This window comes from Pristis pectinata, chromosome 12 (genome assembly GCF_009764475.1).
Source record: "Pristis pectinata isolate sPriPec2 chromosome 12, sPriPec2.1.pri, whole genome shotgun sequence".
Lineage (NCBI taxonomy): Eukaryota > Metazoa > Chordata > Chondrichthyes > Rhinopristiformes > Pristidae > Pristis > Pristis pectinata.
Genome location: NC_067416.1, coordinates 26,752,918 through 26,770,742, shown reverse-complemented (window position 1 = coordinate 26,770,742; position 17,825 = coordinate 26,752,918). Strand labels below are relative to the sequence as shown.

The 17,825-nt window shown below is 39.1% G+C and overlaps 1 protein-coding gene across 15 annotated transcripts in view; it reads right to left on the bottom strand.

The window, feature by feature from the left end:
• The window catches only part of jakmip3 (Janus kinase and microtubule interacting protein 3), a 118,409-nt gene that overhangs the window by 23,869 nt on the left and 76,715 nt on the right, over positions 1-17,825 (bottom strand). For all 15 annotated transcript variants that reach the window (XM_052027299.1, XM_052027301.1, XM_052027302.1 and 12 more), the window contains 2 exons: positions 3,938-4,069; positions 153-188 (listed from right to left, as the gene is read on the bottom strand). In XM_052027299.1, coding sequence (XP_051883259.1) covers positions 153-188; positions 3,938-4,069 — 168 coding nt within the window. The remainder of the gene's footprint in view (positions 1-152; positions 189-3,937; positions 4,070-17,825) is intronic.

Below are 17,825 nucleotides of genomic sequence, written 5' to 3'. Positions count from 1 at the left end.
CAATAACAGAATACAGAGTAAAGTGTCACAGCTACAGGGAAGTGCATTGCAGGTTGACAATAAGGTGCAAGGTCAAACCAGAGAGATTGTGATCGTGAATGTCATTGGCAATTAACTCATTCAAGCTAAAAACGTTGATTTGTGCTACTTACTATGACACTCTTGACATAGCCAGCTGTCTCCAATGCCTGACAAAAATAAATATTGCAGGTCAGAATCAAAAAATGTCAGTGAAAGCTAAACAAAAGTTGGAAAGTTAGGTCAACATTATATTTTTACAGCTTTCTTTCTTATAGTTTTAGTTTTTTTCCCTTTGGTACAACCATGGCTTCATTTATCAAGAGCCAACACTTAAAATATTTCATCTCTGTGGCAAGAGTTGATAAATAGTAAGTCATAATTTACCTTGCTTATGTGTCAGGTCAGCATTTCCTGATGATACTGTTGTTACAAAACTTCCATTTTAAAGATATGCTGACTTGAATCTTGGCAGACAAGTGTGTTTAGCTGATCCAAGGACATATGTCAAGGGTTGTGAATTACATTAAAAAGGGAATTTAGGATATAACAGGTAAAAAGTGTGCAATTTGAAATGCTTTACCTTTAATGACATAAATGGTCATTTAAGGAGAGAGGAGATTATTTCATTTTGTTGAGTAATCTTTTGCTGTAAACTTATATCAGAACAGACTTCCTGAAAACTCATATTAATTTTTGAAATGTAAATAATATAACATGGAAATAATGTAACGTTGTAATTTTAGAGTCATAGAGGCATTGAGTTGTATAGCATGGAAACAGGTCTGATTTGTTCATACCAACTAAGATGATGATAATCCCATTATCCTGCATTTGGCCCATATCCCTTTATTCTTTACCTATCCATGTACTGTCCAAATGCTTTTTAAACATTGTGGTTATACCTGCCTCTACCACCTCCTCTGGCTGCTTGTTCCATATACCCATCTCTTGCCCCTAAGATCTCCTTTAAATCTTTCGCCTCTCAACTTAAAGTTATTTATATATGTGACAAACAACAAAGGACCCAGCATTGACCCCTGTGGTAAACCACTGGTTACAGGCTTCCAGTCAGAAAACAACCCACCACCATTACCCTCTGCCGCCTATCACTTAGTCAATTTTGCATCCAGTTTGCAAAAGCGCCTTGGATCCCATGTGCCCAAACTTTATGGACCAGCTTGCCTTGTCAAAGGCATCACTAAAGTCTATGTATACCACGTCTACTGCCTTGTCTTCATCACTTTTCTTTGAAACCTCCTTAAAAAATTCAGTCAGATTTGCTATGCACCATTTCCCATGCACAGAACCATGCTGACTCCCCCTAATCAGTCCCTGCCTTTCCAGGTGATCACAAATCCTATCCCTAAAATCTTTTCCAGCAGTTTCCCAACTACTAATGTAAGGCTCACTGGCCTGTAGTTTCCTGCTTACCCCACCACTCTTCTTGAATATGGGAAGGACATTAGCTACCTTTCAGTCTTCTGCCACCTCACCCATGGCTAAAGATGATGCAAACATCTCTGTCAGAGCCACAGGAATCTCTTCCCTTGTTTCCCATAACACCCTGGAATATATTTCATTAAGCCCCTTATGTCTTTCTATGTTGTCCTGACTCCTGTTCTTTAGTCCTTTGGTCTATCAGATAAGGAAATAATACACAGAATTCTTCAATCTATCCTAAAAATGGATCATCTACCTAAAGCATAGTCTGTGTGTTCAGACTAATTTCACCATTTTGTAATGAGTAGGGTTTCCTCTGTCCTGTGTCTCTGGGAGCTGTATTATTGAGATCAGGGCAGAAAGGTGCTGAGATCTCCTGTGTTTGATGTATCTGGAATAACTGGCATCCTGACAATTGAAACTGAGCAGAATCATAAATGGGATCCCTGCTTATGTTTAAAATGTGGTAGAAGTGAACTTCTGGTACAAATTTACAGCCTCATCTCCCTCATCATTAAAGGCAAGAGCACGCCAGGTGACCACGAAGATATCATAATTGTGAGTATCTTCAAGGAGACAAGTCTGATTCATTAAAAATAGAGATCGCTTCCGGCTGTCTGCTATAAGGAAGGTCATTGTAAGGATCCTCCTCAATCATCTCCTCCAGAGACTGAAGAACTGCTCCCTGAATTGCTTAGTGATACAATGGACATCGTCTTCATTGTGTGACGACTACATGAAGAATGTAGGGACCAATAGCAACCACTGTATACATTCATTTTGGCTTTATAAAAGCCTTCAACTCTGTCAAATTGTGAAACAACCTTCTTAAATTTGCCTACAAGCTGTGATTCTTATCAACGAGTCACCATAGACCCAAACCAATTACAAACAGGGTGACGATCCTTCCTCATCATAATTTATAACTCACTTCCCAAACAGTTCTTCCCACCAGATCTAATCTACAAGATGAATTAGAACTGTTCTACTTTTGCCACCTCTACTCCAGGGTTATTCACAGAACAAATGAGAGAAGGACCTTGCACTTAACATCCATTGGCAAAGGTCTGCTACTGACCAGTCTCCTGCAGCATAACACTACCCCTCAATAAGACCTTGGAAAACATGGGTCACTTCTTATTTCTCAGAAGCCACCTTCAATAATGGCAGACATCAATGACAAAACTCACCACCACCTTCAACGTGCCAGCACAACCTTTGGCTGGTTAAGGAAAAGATTGTCCAATGCTCAAGACTTCAAACCAGGAATTCTCATGGTTTACTGGGTAGCAGTGATCCCCACCCTCCAAATGCTTTGGAGACAATGCATACCTTCAATGCACGCTTCAATGTGCCAGAAGTGTACTACCAATGCTATCACCATAAAGTCCTCCAAATCCATTGCTAGGGTAAGCAAACCATTATCAACATTCTCTCAAAGACCATTATCTCTAGAATAGCTTTGGCCAGCTCTATTTGCACAGGTACTCTATTCCATTAGAACAAGAAGGTCACAGAAAACCCTTCAAGGTTATTTAAACCTTCCATGAAAATTATGTTACATCCGCGTCAACATGGGAGTCCCTAGTCTGTGAGTGCTCAGAATGGGGAAGAGGCATCTGGGAAGCCACTGACCACATTGGCTCTCTATGGGAGCAAATAGGGGCTAAGTTAAAATAATGGAGAATTTCCCAAACAATCTATCTGCCTCCCTATCATTCACTTCTGCTCCACCCAGGCAGGCTGTGTGGTCACCATGAAATATGGGAACCCATGGAATGTGGGTGGAAGTCACACTTTGGTTTGACCCTTTGGGACTGCTTTAGAAGAGAAGGAGATCTGAGATCTATAAAGGTATAAGTATAAAAAGACATCCTAGTTGGTGATGTGGAGTAACATCATAATGCAGCCTGATTTTATCCCTTTCCAACATCCAAACGTGCACAACTTCCAATGAAAGTTATTGCATGGTAACTGGTTGTTTTTTTCCCTCCATTCTAACTCAGAGATGTGGGATATTGGGATTTCTATCAGCTACTGTATTTTACTTTTGGACACAGAACATTACAGTATAATCAATGCTATGTTGCTTGAGATTGGAAAACTCTGCAATAAATTGGCATCTAAATCTGAGATCACCTGGTTTGAATGTCCTACTGCTAATCATTAAAAGGGATCATTTTTTGTAATCAGAAATGTTTGATTCTGGGTAGGTGCCTTATACTCAGAATAAAATACTAAAACCAATTAAGATCCTTAGGAAAGCTTAAATCAAAAGGTATCCCAACAAATGAGTAAAAATGTGCTGCTGCTATAAGTAATGTGGATCAGGTTATTGGTACTACCAGGGCAGCAAGTACCTGGCAATTTATTACTTTTTGAAAAATACGTATCTATGTAAAGAAAACAAACTGAATGACAAGAATCCTTAAAGAGTACAACAAGGTTGTTGTGTTTTAAATAATAAAAATGTTACTTTGCTGAGATCATCAATGACGTTTTGCTGTTCAATAACTTGCATCCGAAGAAATTCAATTTCTTTCTCTTCGTGACTCTGGTCCAGGTCATTCAGGGAGCTCGGTCGGCGCATGGTTCCCACCCTCTCTTTCTGCATGGAGAATGAAAAAGTAAGACCAAAATTTAAGTGCATTTGGAAAAAAAATCAGTAAAAAGTAATCATTCTGCATGTTTTCAACCTACTTGACATGGCATTTACCTCACTCTAAAGAATAATAAATCATAATCCTGAGCCAAAAGATTGCAGAATAAGTTGAAAATGCTACAGTGATGTCATGCAAAAGCAGAGTTTTCTAAAAACTATGCATTTTTCTAAGGGGGAATCTGTACAGCACAGCAGGAGAGGAAAGTATAGATAAATATATTATTACAATTACACAGGTTCAGAAACAAGTGAAGTAACAATGAACATATCGTCTTTTTTATGTGCTGTGGGCCTCTCCCTGAAATGTTGATACTTTCCAAGTTCCACCGTTCTCTGTAGCTCTAAATGAATTGTAGACATGCGGATTTTGAAGACATCAACAGAAACAAGAATGTTCTGTGAAAATAAACAAGTGGCATTTCAAGGGCTCAGTAAGAAAGCATTGAAGCAACCATAGCATTTAAGCCATTCGTTAAGTTCCAAATGTTAATGGCAAATGAAATTCAAAAGGATCTTAACTGCAAATCAAAATAGATAAGAAAATGACAATTGAGTATATTTAGGAAATTAAATAATTGGGAATGCACCACTGATAATTTCTTCTTGTGAGTTTATCTTGAAAGAGGCAGAGAATGAACTATATGCAAAGGCAGGATATCATTACAGAGGATTTGAACATCTCAAGCATAGGCCCACAGCACCTAAAAAAGACAATATGTTCCTTGTTACTTCATTTCTGAACCTGTGTAATTGTAATAATATATTTATCTATGCCTTCCTCTCCCACTGTGCTGTCTGATATTAGCATCAAGCTGACTCTTATTAGATGGGTCATGGATTTAAAGTTGTTTTGTTACCTTAGCAACAGGTAATAATTGGTCTAGTTGCTATCTGGAGTGAACATGTAAATACACACTTTCTTAATGTATTTATAACGATGCTATGTGCAAAGGAATTTCTCCTCAATATATCTCAGTCAGATTCAAATGAGCATTACCAAATGCATATAACTAACTTTGCTTTTTCTTCTTTCATGACCTTCATAGATTGAGTGAATTTATCCATCCAGTGCCAGTCTGTGCTGAATTATGGACAATGCTTACCTAAAAGCTATGGTTTCAAAGTACTCAATCACTTCAATTTAAACAGATGTTCTATGAAATGCCATTTTCACCAGAGTTCAGTGCTCTCAGGAGGATTGTATTGTTAAATTGTAGAATCGAAGCCTATGATTTTCAGTCCATTAATTTTATTGGAAAAGAAAACGAGAGTTATGGGTCTGGGATTTGCTGGGATATTTTCTTTCTCATAATGTAAGAGAGGATATATTTGGCAAGGGATCAAATAGAGGTGTGGTATCAGAGTCTAACAACATAGTTAAGCATTAAGTTAGAGGAAATCTTATTTAAAATTAGTTAAACTGTCTGTTCAGCAACACACATGGTGTGCATAATAAAGTAGAGGAGATGGAGAAATCATGTAATGGGAGAAACCAGATCGAGTAGGGATTACAGAGACAGATCTACAGTGAAATCAGACCTAGGAATTAAATATTGCGGGGTTTAACATATCTAGAAAAGATGCAAAGGAAGAAAGGGAAGGGGAATTACGATACTTATTAGGGAGAGCATAATGATAGTAGAGAAAGATTCACAGCTTTGAGGAAAACAGAAGTAGAATCCATATGAATTGAGATAAAAAAGATAATAAAGAATAAATCTCATCAATAGACATAGTCCACAGATCACCTAGAAATGGGAGAGCTAATATGTGCAGACAAATTAGGGAGATCCATAATAATGATGGATTTCAACAAACCTCAATATTAATTAGAACAAAGAGGTAGGTAAAGGGGATAGTGAATGGAGTCCCTGCAATGTATACAATGTTCCTTATTAATCCAATATGTAAAACACCCAACAAAGGAGGAGCACACACAAAATTTGCTGGAGGAACTCAGCAGGTCAGGCAGCATCCATAGAAAGAAATAAACAGTTGACATTTCTGGTCGAGGTCGTTGACTGTTTATTTCTCTCTGTAGATGCTGCCTGACCGGCTGAGTTCCTCCAGCATTTTGTGTGTGTTGCTCCAGATTCCAGCATCTGCAGAATCTCTTGTGTCTCCAACAAAGGAGGATTTGTTATTATAAGGGGGAATGAACCAGGGCAGATAAGAAGTAAAATTAAAGGAATATTTTATTATGGTCAGTATGTTTTCAGATGATGATAACAGAGAACAGCATAAAGGCAATGAAAGCTTGGTTAATTGAGTAGAAAAAGGCTAATTCAGTAGGTCTGAGAACAGAACTCAAGAAGATAAAATGGGCAACAATGTTGGCAAACAATGATGTAGAACAACAATGGAAAATGTTTAAAACAATATTCAAGAGTGTGCAGGAAAATCCATTCTGCTTAGAACAAAGAATATACTAGATATTCAGGAAACTTCACGACTAAAGACATAAGGGAAAAATTGAGAGTATACATTTAGAGAAAGGCATACATAGATGGCAGATAAGTCATGAAAACAATTAGGAAGGCAAAAAATAGTGAGATTAAGTTATCAAAAACATAAAGCTCAGTTGTAAAACATTTTACAGACACATCAAAGAAAAAATAAATATTGGGAATAGAAACAGCATTATTAAGAGATTAACAAGATAATTCCAAAGGTAACATCAGAGAGATGGCGGGAATGGTGGATCGTAGAACTCCAAAAGGATCAGTGCTGAGACCACTGATTTAGACTTTGGAATTAAAAACACAATTTCTAAATTTCCAAATGATACAAAGTTGGGAGTGGGGGAGCATATGGGTGTTCGTTGGTCAATACTGAAAAGCATTGCAACAAATGATAACAGGCAAATAATAAGAAATTAAGTTTCTTTGCAGTTAACAGTGAGATGCTACACTTTGGTAAGAACAGGAAGGCCAATTATTACTTGGAAGGCCCAAGTTTGAGATGGAGTGGAGGAACAAAGGGATTTGGAGTACAAATATGTTAGTAAACACATTTTTTCACCACAGGTTGGTAAGGCCATAAAGAAAGCAAACCAAGTACCAGGATTTATTCCCCTTTTGCACCATTTTATTTATTTTTGTACCTTATAGTAATTTTTATGTCTATGTTTTGCACTGTACTGCTGCTGCAAAACAACACATTTCACAACATATGTCAGTGATAATAAACCTAACTCTGATTCTGATTCTGATAGAGGAATAGAATTAAAAATAGGTAAGGTATACTCAACAAGTGTTGAACTATTTTCACATCATACTTGGAATACTGCCTACAGTTCTGATTGCCATATAATAAGAAGGATATGGAGGCACTGGAGAGAGTGCAGAGACGATTTACAAGGATTATACCAGAGATGTGAAGGTACATGTATCAGGAAAGGATGGCCAGACTGGTACTCCTTACTCTTGAGAAAAGAAGGCTGAGTGTAACTTTATAGATTTCCTTAAAATGATAAAAGCTTTTGATGGAGTGGATACAGAGAGAATGTTTCCACCAGTGGGGAAGAGCATGGCTTGAAGCCATCAATATAAGGCATTTACCAAGAAATCCAATAGGGAATTCAGAAGAAACTTCTTAACTGAAGGAGTGGTGGGAACGTAGAAATCGTTGTCACAGGGACTGGTTGTAGAGAATTGTATAGCTGAAGTTATGAGGAGACTAGACAAGCATATGAAGAAAAAGGGAACTGAGGGTTGGGCTACAAAATTTAGATGAAGAAAGATGGGAGGAAGCTTGAGAGGAGCCTAAAAGGATGGCATGAATTGGTTGAGTTGAATGATCTACTCCTGTTCCATATATCCTGTATAGACCTATGCTATTCAGTGAATAGATATGTGAAATAATCCATATTTTGCAATGCCTTCCTGCCTGGGTTGTACTCACAATCTGATCCACGTTATTAAAATTAGCCAACTGTTACTATTTTCCTGGATATTCGTTGATTCAACCTTTTCCAAAAATTTTAGTTGGCTTTGATGAGAATTTCATTTTGCACAAAGACTTTGCTTGTATCATTCCAATGTGTTTTCCTTGGAGATTTTACTTGGCTTTTATTCTAATTGGTTTTCAATGAGCCAATTTAATGAGATGAATTCTTCTTGTGAAAAATATATGCAAATTTGTAAGACCAAATTCATGCATGAATATGACAAGCAAATTTCACACAACTACTGTTTATAACAGCTAATTCATAGAACTTAAGCAATTATATTTTAAAAATGTGACTGTAGTTAAATACACATATAAATTTATGGTGGGGTGGGGGATGGGGTGGAGAGTTATCTGCTAAAGACAGGATTTGAAGTTTCCTCAGGGAATTAATGCATTTGAAATTGGGAAACTATTTTGTTAAACAGATAAATGAGTGAATATACTGTGATATTGTTGAGATTAAGTCACAGAATCTGATCAGCCTTTTGCATGCCTCTGAAATCTCCATATTCCTGGTTGTTTTCTGTCTTTTCTGGCCCTCTGTTTTTCAGATTTATTGTTCTGGTTGTCTGTGCATCACACTTTGCTTCATTAATTGTCATCTTACTTTGTAATTCTTTCTTCCTTTTCTCCTATCTTGTTCCTGACTTTTACCATTAGGATGTGGGATGCTAATGGTGGAGGTACTGTTGTGAATGACTCAGGGGTATGGAGAGGAGTACAGGTTGGTTTTGTGACAATGGCTCCCTTATCTTTCCCCCACTTATATTATTCCTAATGTCCATTTTATCCCTATGACATTGCACTACAATCTACTGGTCTTTTGGTCCTCTTCAACCTTGAGTACAATCTTGCCACCTGTGTAGCTTAATATTGCCTCCAAAACTCATCCTTTATCAAATTACTCTTCCTTTGCTACTTCACCCCTTCACTTTTCTTTTCTCTCATTCCAATTACTTTTACTTGCTTAACTTCACTTGGCCTTACTCACTTTCTGATTTTCTCATCGGCCTCCACTCTTTTGTCAAGTGCTGAATTTGGACTGAACACCCACCAGAGGTAGGCAGATTGGGACAACAATCAGCTGGTGCTGCCCTTGTGATGATCATGCTTCAACTAACTTTCTCTCTTAATCGTGCATGCCAGAGCATCATCCACCAGCAGGAAGGATTCCAACTTTCAAGCCTCCACCAACAGCGCCTAAGGAGATTATCAACAATCAGGGAGACTACCAGAAGAAGCCAGAGATTGTCACAGTCAGGCAAGAGCGCATGGTCAAAGGCCAGGGAAGATCTTATAATATGAAGGAACCTGAACTGGCAAATAACCTGAAGGAAAACAGATCGACCACCATTTACCAAGCCACTCATGCAGGAGTTGCTGACATATGCGAACAATGAGGATTATGCAGTATCACTAGAGCAGATGCAGCTGTCTGAAGACTGAGAAAATATTCAAGCATAGTTGTATAGGAAAAGTCAATGAATAATGTAAGAGTGGAAATGCAAACAAGTGTACCACTTAATGATGTTATTGGCAAATACCATAGGAAGTGTCATAAATACTGCAGTTATTTTAACATAAGAGTTCCATAGGATTGTCCAGTAAGATTGTTCAGCAGAGCATGAGACCTATGTACTGAAGCAACAAACAATCTGCTGAAAGAATTCAGCAGGCCGAGCAGCATCTGTGAAGAGAAACGAATCGTTGATGTGTCAGGTTGAAGCTCTGCATCAGGACCTATGTAATGATTTACTACTTAGGAAGTAAGGCAGCAAACCTGCTGTAACCAAAGATGCATCTCTCCCCTGTGCTCGTCTGGAGCACTGAAGTGCAGAAAGCATTCTTTTACTGAAATAAAATGTTTAGTTAGCTTACCTAAAGGAACCCAACTAATATGATTTCAAAAGAAAAAGTAATGTCTTCCTCCAGGAAAAGAAATGAATTCGGTATCTGAGCTGCATAACAGAAAGTTGTCCACTCTTTAATGTCCCCTTGGAATATTGGTGTGTCAATAATTGAAAAAGTTGTTGAATAGTTTTCAAAGCTCTCATTCATGAGTATTTGATATAATTAGGTTAATTTAGACCCCTTGAGGAGACAGAGACATGGCTTAATACTAATATCATTGTGGAACAGAATCTAGGGCAGGCAAGCTCTGCTCATTTTTGCTGGAAAGCTCAACATCTTACAAATTCTACAACTAATTATGGAATTTGGCAAACCCGCTTAGCAAGACAGGGCAACAAATCAATGCTGATGGATTCAGTGTCATCCAAAACAAGCAAGACCCATGGGCTTCAAGCTGATGACCTATTCCGATGTTACAATGCCCTTTGTACAACCTTAGAGAACTGTAGTAAGGCTGACAATCCTTCACAAGGTTACCAATTAAATCAGCCTCTGAAGATTTGTTTTGGGTTTGAACCAGACTTCCAGAAATGTCAAGGTTGCCACAGTTCACCTCAGGTTTCAGTTGAACAGTTTAGAAAGTGCAAGAGAAATGCTTTGAAATATTTCATAAATGAAGCATTTAAAATAAAGCTGTTGGGTTAAAAATGCTTCCCTGTTCCTGAGCCACTTCCTCAAGCTAAGTCCTTGCCAATGTGAAACCAGATTGTTCATAACCTTGGTCATGTTCGGAGATGAAGGTAAAACATAGAACATAGAACAGCACAATATGAGCCCTTCGGCCCACGATGTTGTGCCAACCTATATAACCTGATCTACATTCTATCTATCCCCTTCTCTACTTCACCTCACATAACCCTCTATTTTTCTTTCATCCATGTGTGCCTATCAAAGAGTCTCTTAAATGACCCTATCATATCAGCACCCACCACCACCCCCGGCAGTGCATTCCAGGCACCCACCGCTCTGTGTGTAAAAAACCTACCTCTGACATCTGCCCTGAACTCTCCTCCATGTACCCTAAATGGGTGACCTCTAGTATTGGCCATTGCCACCCTGGGGAAAAGATGCTGGCTGTCCACTCTCTCTATGCCTCTCATAATCTGAGATACATCTATCAAGTCTCCTCTCATCCTCTGTCTCTCCAAGGAGAAAAACCCTAACTTGTTCAGCCTCTCCTCATAAGACATGCTCTGCAATCCAGGCAGCATCCTTGTAAATCTCCTCTGCACCCTCTCCAAAGCTTCCACATCCTTCCTATAATGTGGCAACCAGAAATGAACACAATATTCCAGATGTGGTATAACCAGGATCTTATAGAGCTGCAACATTACCTCTCTGCTCTTGAACTCAATCCCCTGGCTAATGAAGGCCAGCACACTATACACCTTCTTAAGCACCCTATCAACTTGTACGGCAACTTTGAGGGATCTATGAACTAGAATCCCAAGATGTCTCTGTTCCTCCACACTGCTAAGAATCCTGTCATTAACCATGTACTCTGCCTTCAAGTTGGATCTTCCAAAGTGTATCACTTCACACTTCTCTGAATTGAACTCCATCTGCCACTTCTCTGCCCAGCTCTTCATCCTGTCAATATCTCATTGTAACCTATGACAAACTTCTGCACTATCTACTACACCACCAACCTTTGTGTCATCTGCAGACTTACCAACCCACCTTTCCACTTCTTCATCCAAGTCATTTATAAAAATCACAAAGAGCAGGGGTCCCAGAACAGATCCCTGCAGAGTACCACTAGTCACCGACCTCCAGTTTGAATACTCCCCTTCTACAACCACACCCTGTCTTCTGTGGGCAAGCCAATTTCAAATCCACATAGCCAATTTTCCATGGATCCCATACCTCATGACCTTCAGAATGAGCCTACCACGGGGAACCTTGTCAAATGTCTTGCTAAAATCCATATGTACCTCATCCACTGTACTACCTTCATCAACCTGTCTTGTCACTTCCTTGAAGAACTCTATTAGGCTCGTAAGGCACGACCTGCCCTTCACAAAGCCATGTTGACTATCCCTTATGAGACTTTGTGTCTCCAAATGCTCATAAATCTTGTCCCTAAGAATCCTCTCCAATAGCTTGCCCACCACTGATGTAAGACTAACTGGTCTATAATTCCCAGGATTATCCCTTCTACCTTTCTTGAACAATGGAACAACATTTGCTATCCTCCAACATTTGCTATTCTGGTACCACTCTTGTGGCCAGAGAGGACTCAAAGATCATTGTTAATGCTCCAGCAATCTCTTCCCTTGTTTCCCTTAGTACCCTGGGGTATATCCTATCCAATCCCAGGGACTTATCTATCCTAATGTTTTTTAGTAGCTCTGTGGTAAAATGAAAAATTTTGAACAAGCTTACTCCAGAGAAGTTTGACAAGCTATGCCTTGAGCTCCTCAATGCGGGTGTAGACTCAAAACTGGTCCTAAAAGGGATCATTTTATTGATAGTAATCAATGATTTCCCTGTTGCTACAGCTACCAATGGCTGCATGTAACTAAAGGGTTAAAAGAAGCATCTTTCTCTGTTAGGACTATTTGTTTTTCCCAGGAGTTACTGAAACTCTGTGAAACAGCAAGGCATCAATATGGAAGATAGCCCCAAGGATTAATAAAGGCAGTTAAATGGGCAGCTTTGCAAAACAATCAGGGTATGTTTTAGCCAAGTGAGTCAATGGAGTGTGTTCATTTGCCCCATCAGATAAGATCCCAGGGCTTTGTTTGAGTTAGTCACAAACCTTTCTCGGCTACACACTCAAGGAGCCACCTGCCCTCTAGAAGATCAGAATTTTTATCTGTTCATTAACAGTGGAATTTTTCTGCACTAATGACTGATGGGACTCTCAAAAACAACAGGAAGGTTTAGCAAAGGTATGGAATCTTTTGTTATGCTCGGACCAAACGGGGCACAAAGTCCTCCTTGACGATAAAGATGGCCCCGCAAGAGAGTCCTTCAGGGAACAAACCTCCATGCTCATCCTTCTTCTGAAATGAATGGATGGAAAATAATTCAAAATGCACAAGCTTCTACATCAGTGTGCTACAGTGAGTATATCCTTAAATGTTACAAATGCTGTGCAGGTGTTTCAGTATGGATATTCATCACTTTTGTAAGTAGACACTGGAATATGCAATAGCCTATCAGTGATTGTCTATTATAACATGACAGTTTTGACAGTTGTCTGTGACAACATCCCCCAATGGTTAATTTTATGAAACATCTATCATTTTCATAGTTGCTTTTTAAACTTTAAACTTTATTTATACAGCACGGTAACAGGCCCTTCTGGCCCATTGAGCCCACGCTGCCCAATTACACCCATGTTAACCTACAAACCCATAAGTCTTTGGAATGTGGGAGGAAACCGGATCACCCAGAGGAAACCTACGCAGTCACGGGGAGAACGTACAAACTCTTTGCAGACAGCGGCGGAAATTGAACTCCAATTGCTGGCTTTGTAATAGCGTGACACTTAATATTTTAAAAACAATCACAATTGGTGTTTAAAAATAAGGAAATGAGGGAATTTTTTTTCTCTTGAGGGTCATGAGTTTTTGGAACCCTCTACCTCAAAGGATGGTGGAAGCAGACTTTTTGAATATTTTTAGGACAGAGAAGATAGATACAGTATTTAATAATTGAAGGGATGACCAGTTACCATAGCTAGGTAGGAATGCCGGAGTTTAGGTATAAACTCGGTCTAATGGAGGAACGGGTTTGAGGGGCTAAATTGCTGAGTCATATATTCAGATGTTCTAAATGTTGTGTTTTCAGACTTGAAGGTCTAATGAGCTGATGGTGAGGGGTTGGATTGGCAATAAATCTAGAAATAAATAGTCATAGACTAGAATAAAGGGAGACTGGAGTTTACCTGATCATGCCTGCTATCTAAATGTTGATAAATTCATCTGTGTCCTCCTGTTCTGTAAAATGTTTAAATAGTTGCAGGGCAAATGAAAATGCCCATTTGCCCATAGCTTATCATGAATGGACAAATGGCCATTCCTCTGCATATGTTATGGAGGATGGGAGGGGCACTGATTGAATATTCATATCTTGGTTTGAACTAATTCCAATCAGCTTGGTCTCTAATAGAGTTATACAGTGCAGAAACAGGCCCTTTGGCCCAACTCATCCGTGCGAAGTAATTTGTCTATCCAAGCTAGTCCCATTTGCCTGTGTATGGCCAAATCCCTCCAAACCTTTCCTATCCATGTACCTGTCTAAATGTCCTTTACACATTGAAATTGTACCCGCCTCTACCACTCTTGTTCAATTGCTCTGATTAAAAAGGCAATGCAAGCTGGTCAATTAGCACCAAGTTAGTGGTGTTGTCAGTATATGCACTAGATTGGTGGACTACTGTAAATAAATAAACATCAATTTATAGGTGGCTTGTAGATAGTGTAGAAGGTTATGAAAAATTACAGGGGGATTTTGATAAGCTAGGTATGTGGGCTGAGGATTGGCAAATACATTTCCATTCAGATAAATGTGAGGTATCGCAATTTGGGAGATCACACCAGGGTAGTACTTATACTGTGAATGGTACGGCCCTGGGGAGTGTTATGGAACAGAGGGACCTTGGAGTGCAAGTACATAGCTCACTGAAAGTGGCATCACCTGCAGATAGGATGGTGAAGAAGGCATTTGGCATCCTGGCCTCCATCAATCAGGGCATTGCGTATAGGAGCTGGAAAGTTACGATGCAGTTATGTAAGACGTTGGTGAGGTCGCACAGAGTATTGTGTACAGTTTTGGTCACCCTATTATAGGAAAGATGTTATTAAACTAGAAAGAGTGCAGAAAAGATTTACCAGGATGTTGCCTAGACTTGGGGGCCTGAGTTACAAGGAGAGGTTGCATAGACTAGGACTTTATTCCCTGGAACGTAGGAGATTGAGGGGTGACCTGATAGAGGTATATAAGATCATGGGGGGCATAGACAGCGTGAAAGCACATTGTCTTTTTCCCTGGGAGGGGGTGCTAAACACAAGAGGGTGCAGGTTTAAGATCAGAGAGGCGAGAGATTTCAAAAGGACATCAGGGGCAGCTTCTTCATGCAAAAGGTGGTGTGTATTTGGAATGAACTGCCAGAAATAGTGGTTGAGAAGGGCACATTAGCAACATTTAAAAGCCATCTGTATAAGTACTACATAGGAGGGGTTTGGAGGGCTTTGGGCCAAACGTGAGCAGGTGGGACTAACTCGCTGGGCAACACAATCAGCATGGACGAGTTAGGCCGAAGGGCCTGTTTCCATGCTGTATAACTCTATGACTCTATGACTGAAGTTAATTTTCAGCACAAAATCAAACTTTCTTCACTCCTGATATACTGGAACACTGCTACAATTGTGCAATTCCTTTTCTCAGGAGATCTGAAAATAGTATGTATTTTGCATATTGCTAGATTATACAAATTGCATATCATCAATAACATTTAGCTGGTAGATTTTACATTATTTGCAGAACAGAAGAAACAAGGTCAAAGACACACCTTCTCCTTAAAGCCCATTAAAACAAAGAAAATGACAAATTTAATCATTATGAAACTTAGAAAAAATACCTGTTAGTGAGCTTTAATAAATTATGCTAAATAAATTTCCCTATGGCCCAATTATAGAAAAAAATTCTTCATTATAGTTCAAAGTATTCTCTAACTTTTCTCAGGTTTGATGAATGAAAATACATTACAGGGGATGATGGGGATGTAAATTAGAATAATTATAAAATGTATTTCTTCTCAAAATCTGCTAAGGTTCCACAGAGTAAGAGAAGCATCAGATATGATTTTGTAAGTCTCCTATGAATCTAAAAGCCAAACAATGTAAAATTTCACAAGATAATTGATAAACAACCAATCATTGCAAAGAAAAATAATATACAACAATTAGCAATGTTATTGATGGGAAAACTTTTTTTTAACATTTGAGAGACAATACACACAGCGCAGTGAAATAGTTACACTTCATGCAATCCCATCTGATATTTGTGACATTCAGGTTCACATGCTATAATCACATATGGTACATGTCAGTTACAAGTTGTGTATATTGTCTCTATTCCAAAATATTGTTTTATAATCTTGTATATTCGTGCATTTACTTTCCACACACTTTACATGTTTTTGCAACTTTTATGGTTAACATTTGCCCGTGCTAATGGCTACATCATAAACCTCATTCAATTTTGCTGGATCAGCAGTTATAATGAACTTCAGCCTCTGGGCACTAGATGGCTCTGAGGTGCAGATTTCCGAGTCTGTCAACACCTTGTACATAAACACATGCATTGGCATCAAGTAACTGTGGGTGGAGCCAAAACAAATTCACAAGTAAAACCAAAGGAATGCAGTTTTATAGCCTGCATCAGCGAAGAAGAAGTGTGCTCGAAGCCTGAGGGGAAGTAGATATGAGTTTTGTTTTAAACTTAAAGAGGACCTACATGAAGCAGGTTCCTAACATTAGACTTCACAGCATCGAAACTGCTCCTCCAAGTCCCCTGCTAGAGCAGGGCCCATGAGGTTGCACAAGTGGCCTGCAACATCTATGTGTCATGCACACATGAATGAAAATCATGTAAGTGCCATCCACGTGTGCATTACAAATCTTTGACGCCACAGTGCATGTGTGTGCGTCCCTGTCTGTTTGTATGTCGGGAAAAACCTCATGGACTTCATGGAGCATGCAGTCAGCCTTGGAGCTTGCATTGTGAGTATTTTGTGAAAAAAATTATACTGTGTAAGCATATGCTGAATCCAGATTTTAACAGGAGTGCCTTTTTAGCACAGCATCTTTGCATCCTTTGGGCAAAAAATACCAACCCCCCCCCCCCCCCCCCCGACTTAATTTTTATTACAAAGGGAAGGGAAATGCAGAGAAAGATCCTTGAGTGGTAACAGCAACTGTAGGTTGATGCAAATGATAGCAAATACTGGAAGCAGAGTACAAGATGCAGTTGACAATATGTGTTCGCTTAGCTTTACTGACTGAAGATGAATTTCCAGGCAACTACATGTATCTTATTTCCACATATTCATTAGTGTCAAATTTTGCTTTTGACTCAGAAAATATAGCTCAGCTAAGCTGAATTGTTATGGTAATACTGAAGATAAAAAATATTTCTGATTGAACAATATTGGTTTAAAAGCATTTTTACTGTCTCTGAAACTATTTGCAGCCCTGTCACAACCACTTTGGAATTGGCGCTTGGTTATCAGTTAAGGGAAGATTCATCATCAATGCAGGTGGGCTATAATTCTTTCCCTCTGAAACTATGGTACAAGATTCATGTCCATATCACTAACGTTTTCTCCATAAAGACAGAATGCAGGAACATGAGAGAGGAGAATGGGCTCTTCGGATATCCTTGAATTGCCCCCTACAATGAGCATTTGACGATAATGCTTGTCTGTTGCTCCTGAAGCGTCACAGTGTTTGTTATATCTCAACAGATGCTGATTGACATGCTGAGTTCTTCCAGCATTCTGCTTTTTGTTCTACATCTGTGCTGCCTGCAATTAACTTAATTATTATGTTCTGGTACTTCTAACAACAATGATTTATCCATTGCCTCCTGTTCCAGACATATCTTCCATCAGTCACTAGACTTTGCCAACCTCTTTTAGCCAGATCCACTGCCACTTTTGAGATTCAATTTCTTCTGCCCTCCAGCCTATCCTTGACCTTCTCTTTTGTTCTCTCCAGCTTCTTCCCCTTTCTCTGCCACTTAAGCCTTGTACAATCTCTAATTTTTTCCAGCTCCATTGAAAAGTTATCAACTAACCACGTAACCTTGCCTGCTGAGTATTTCCAGC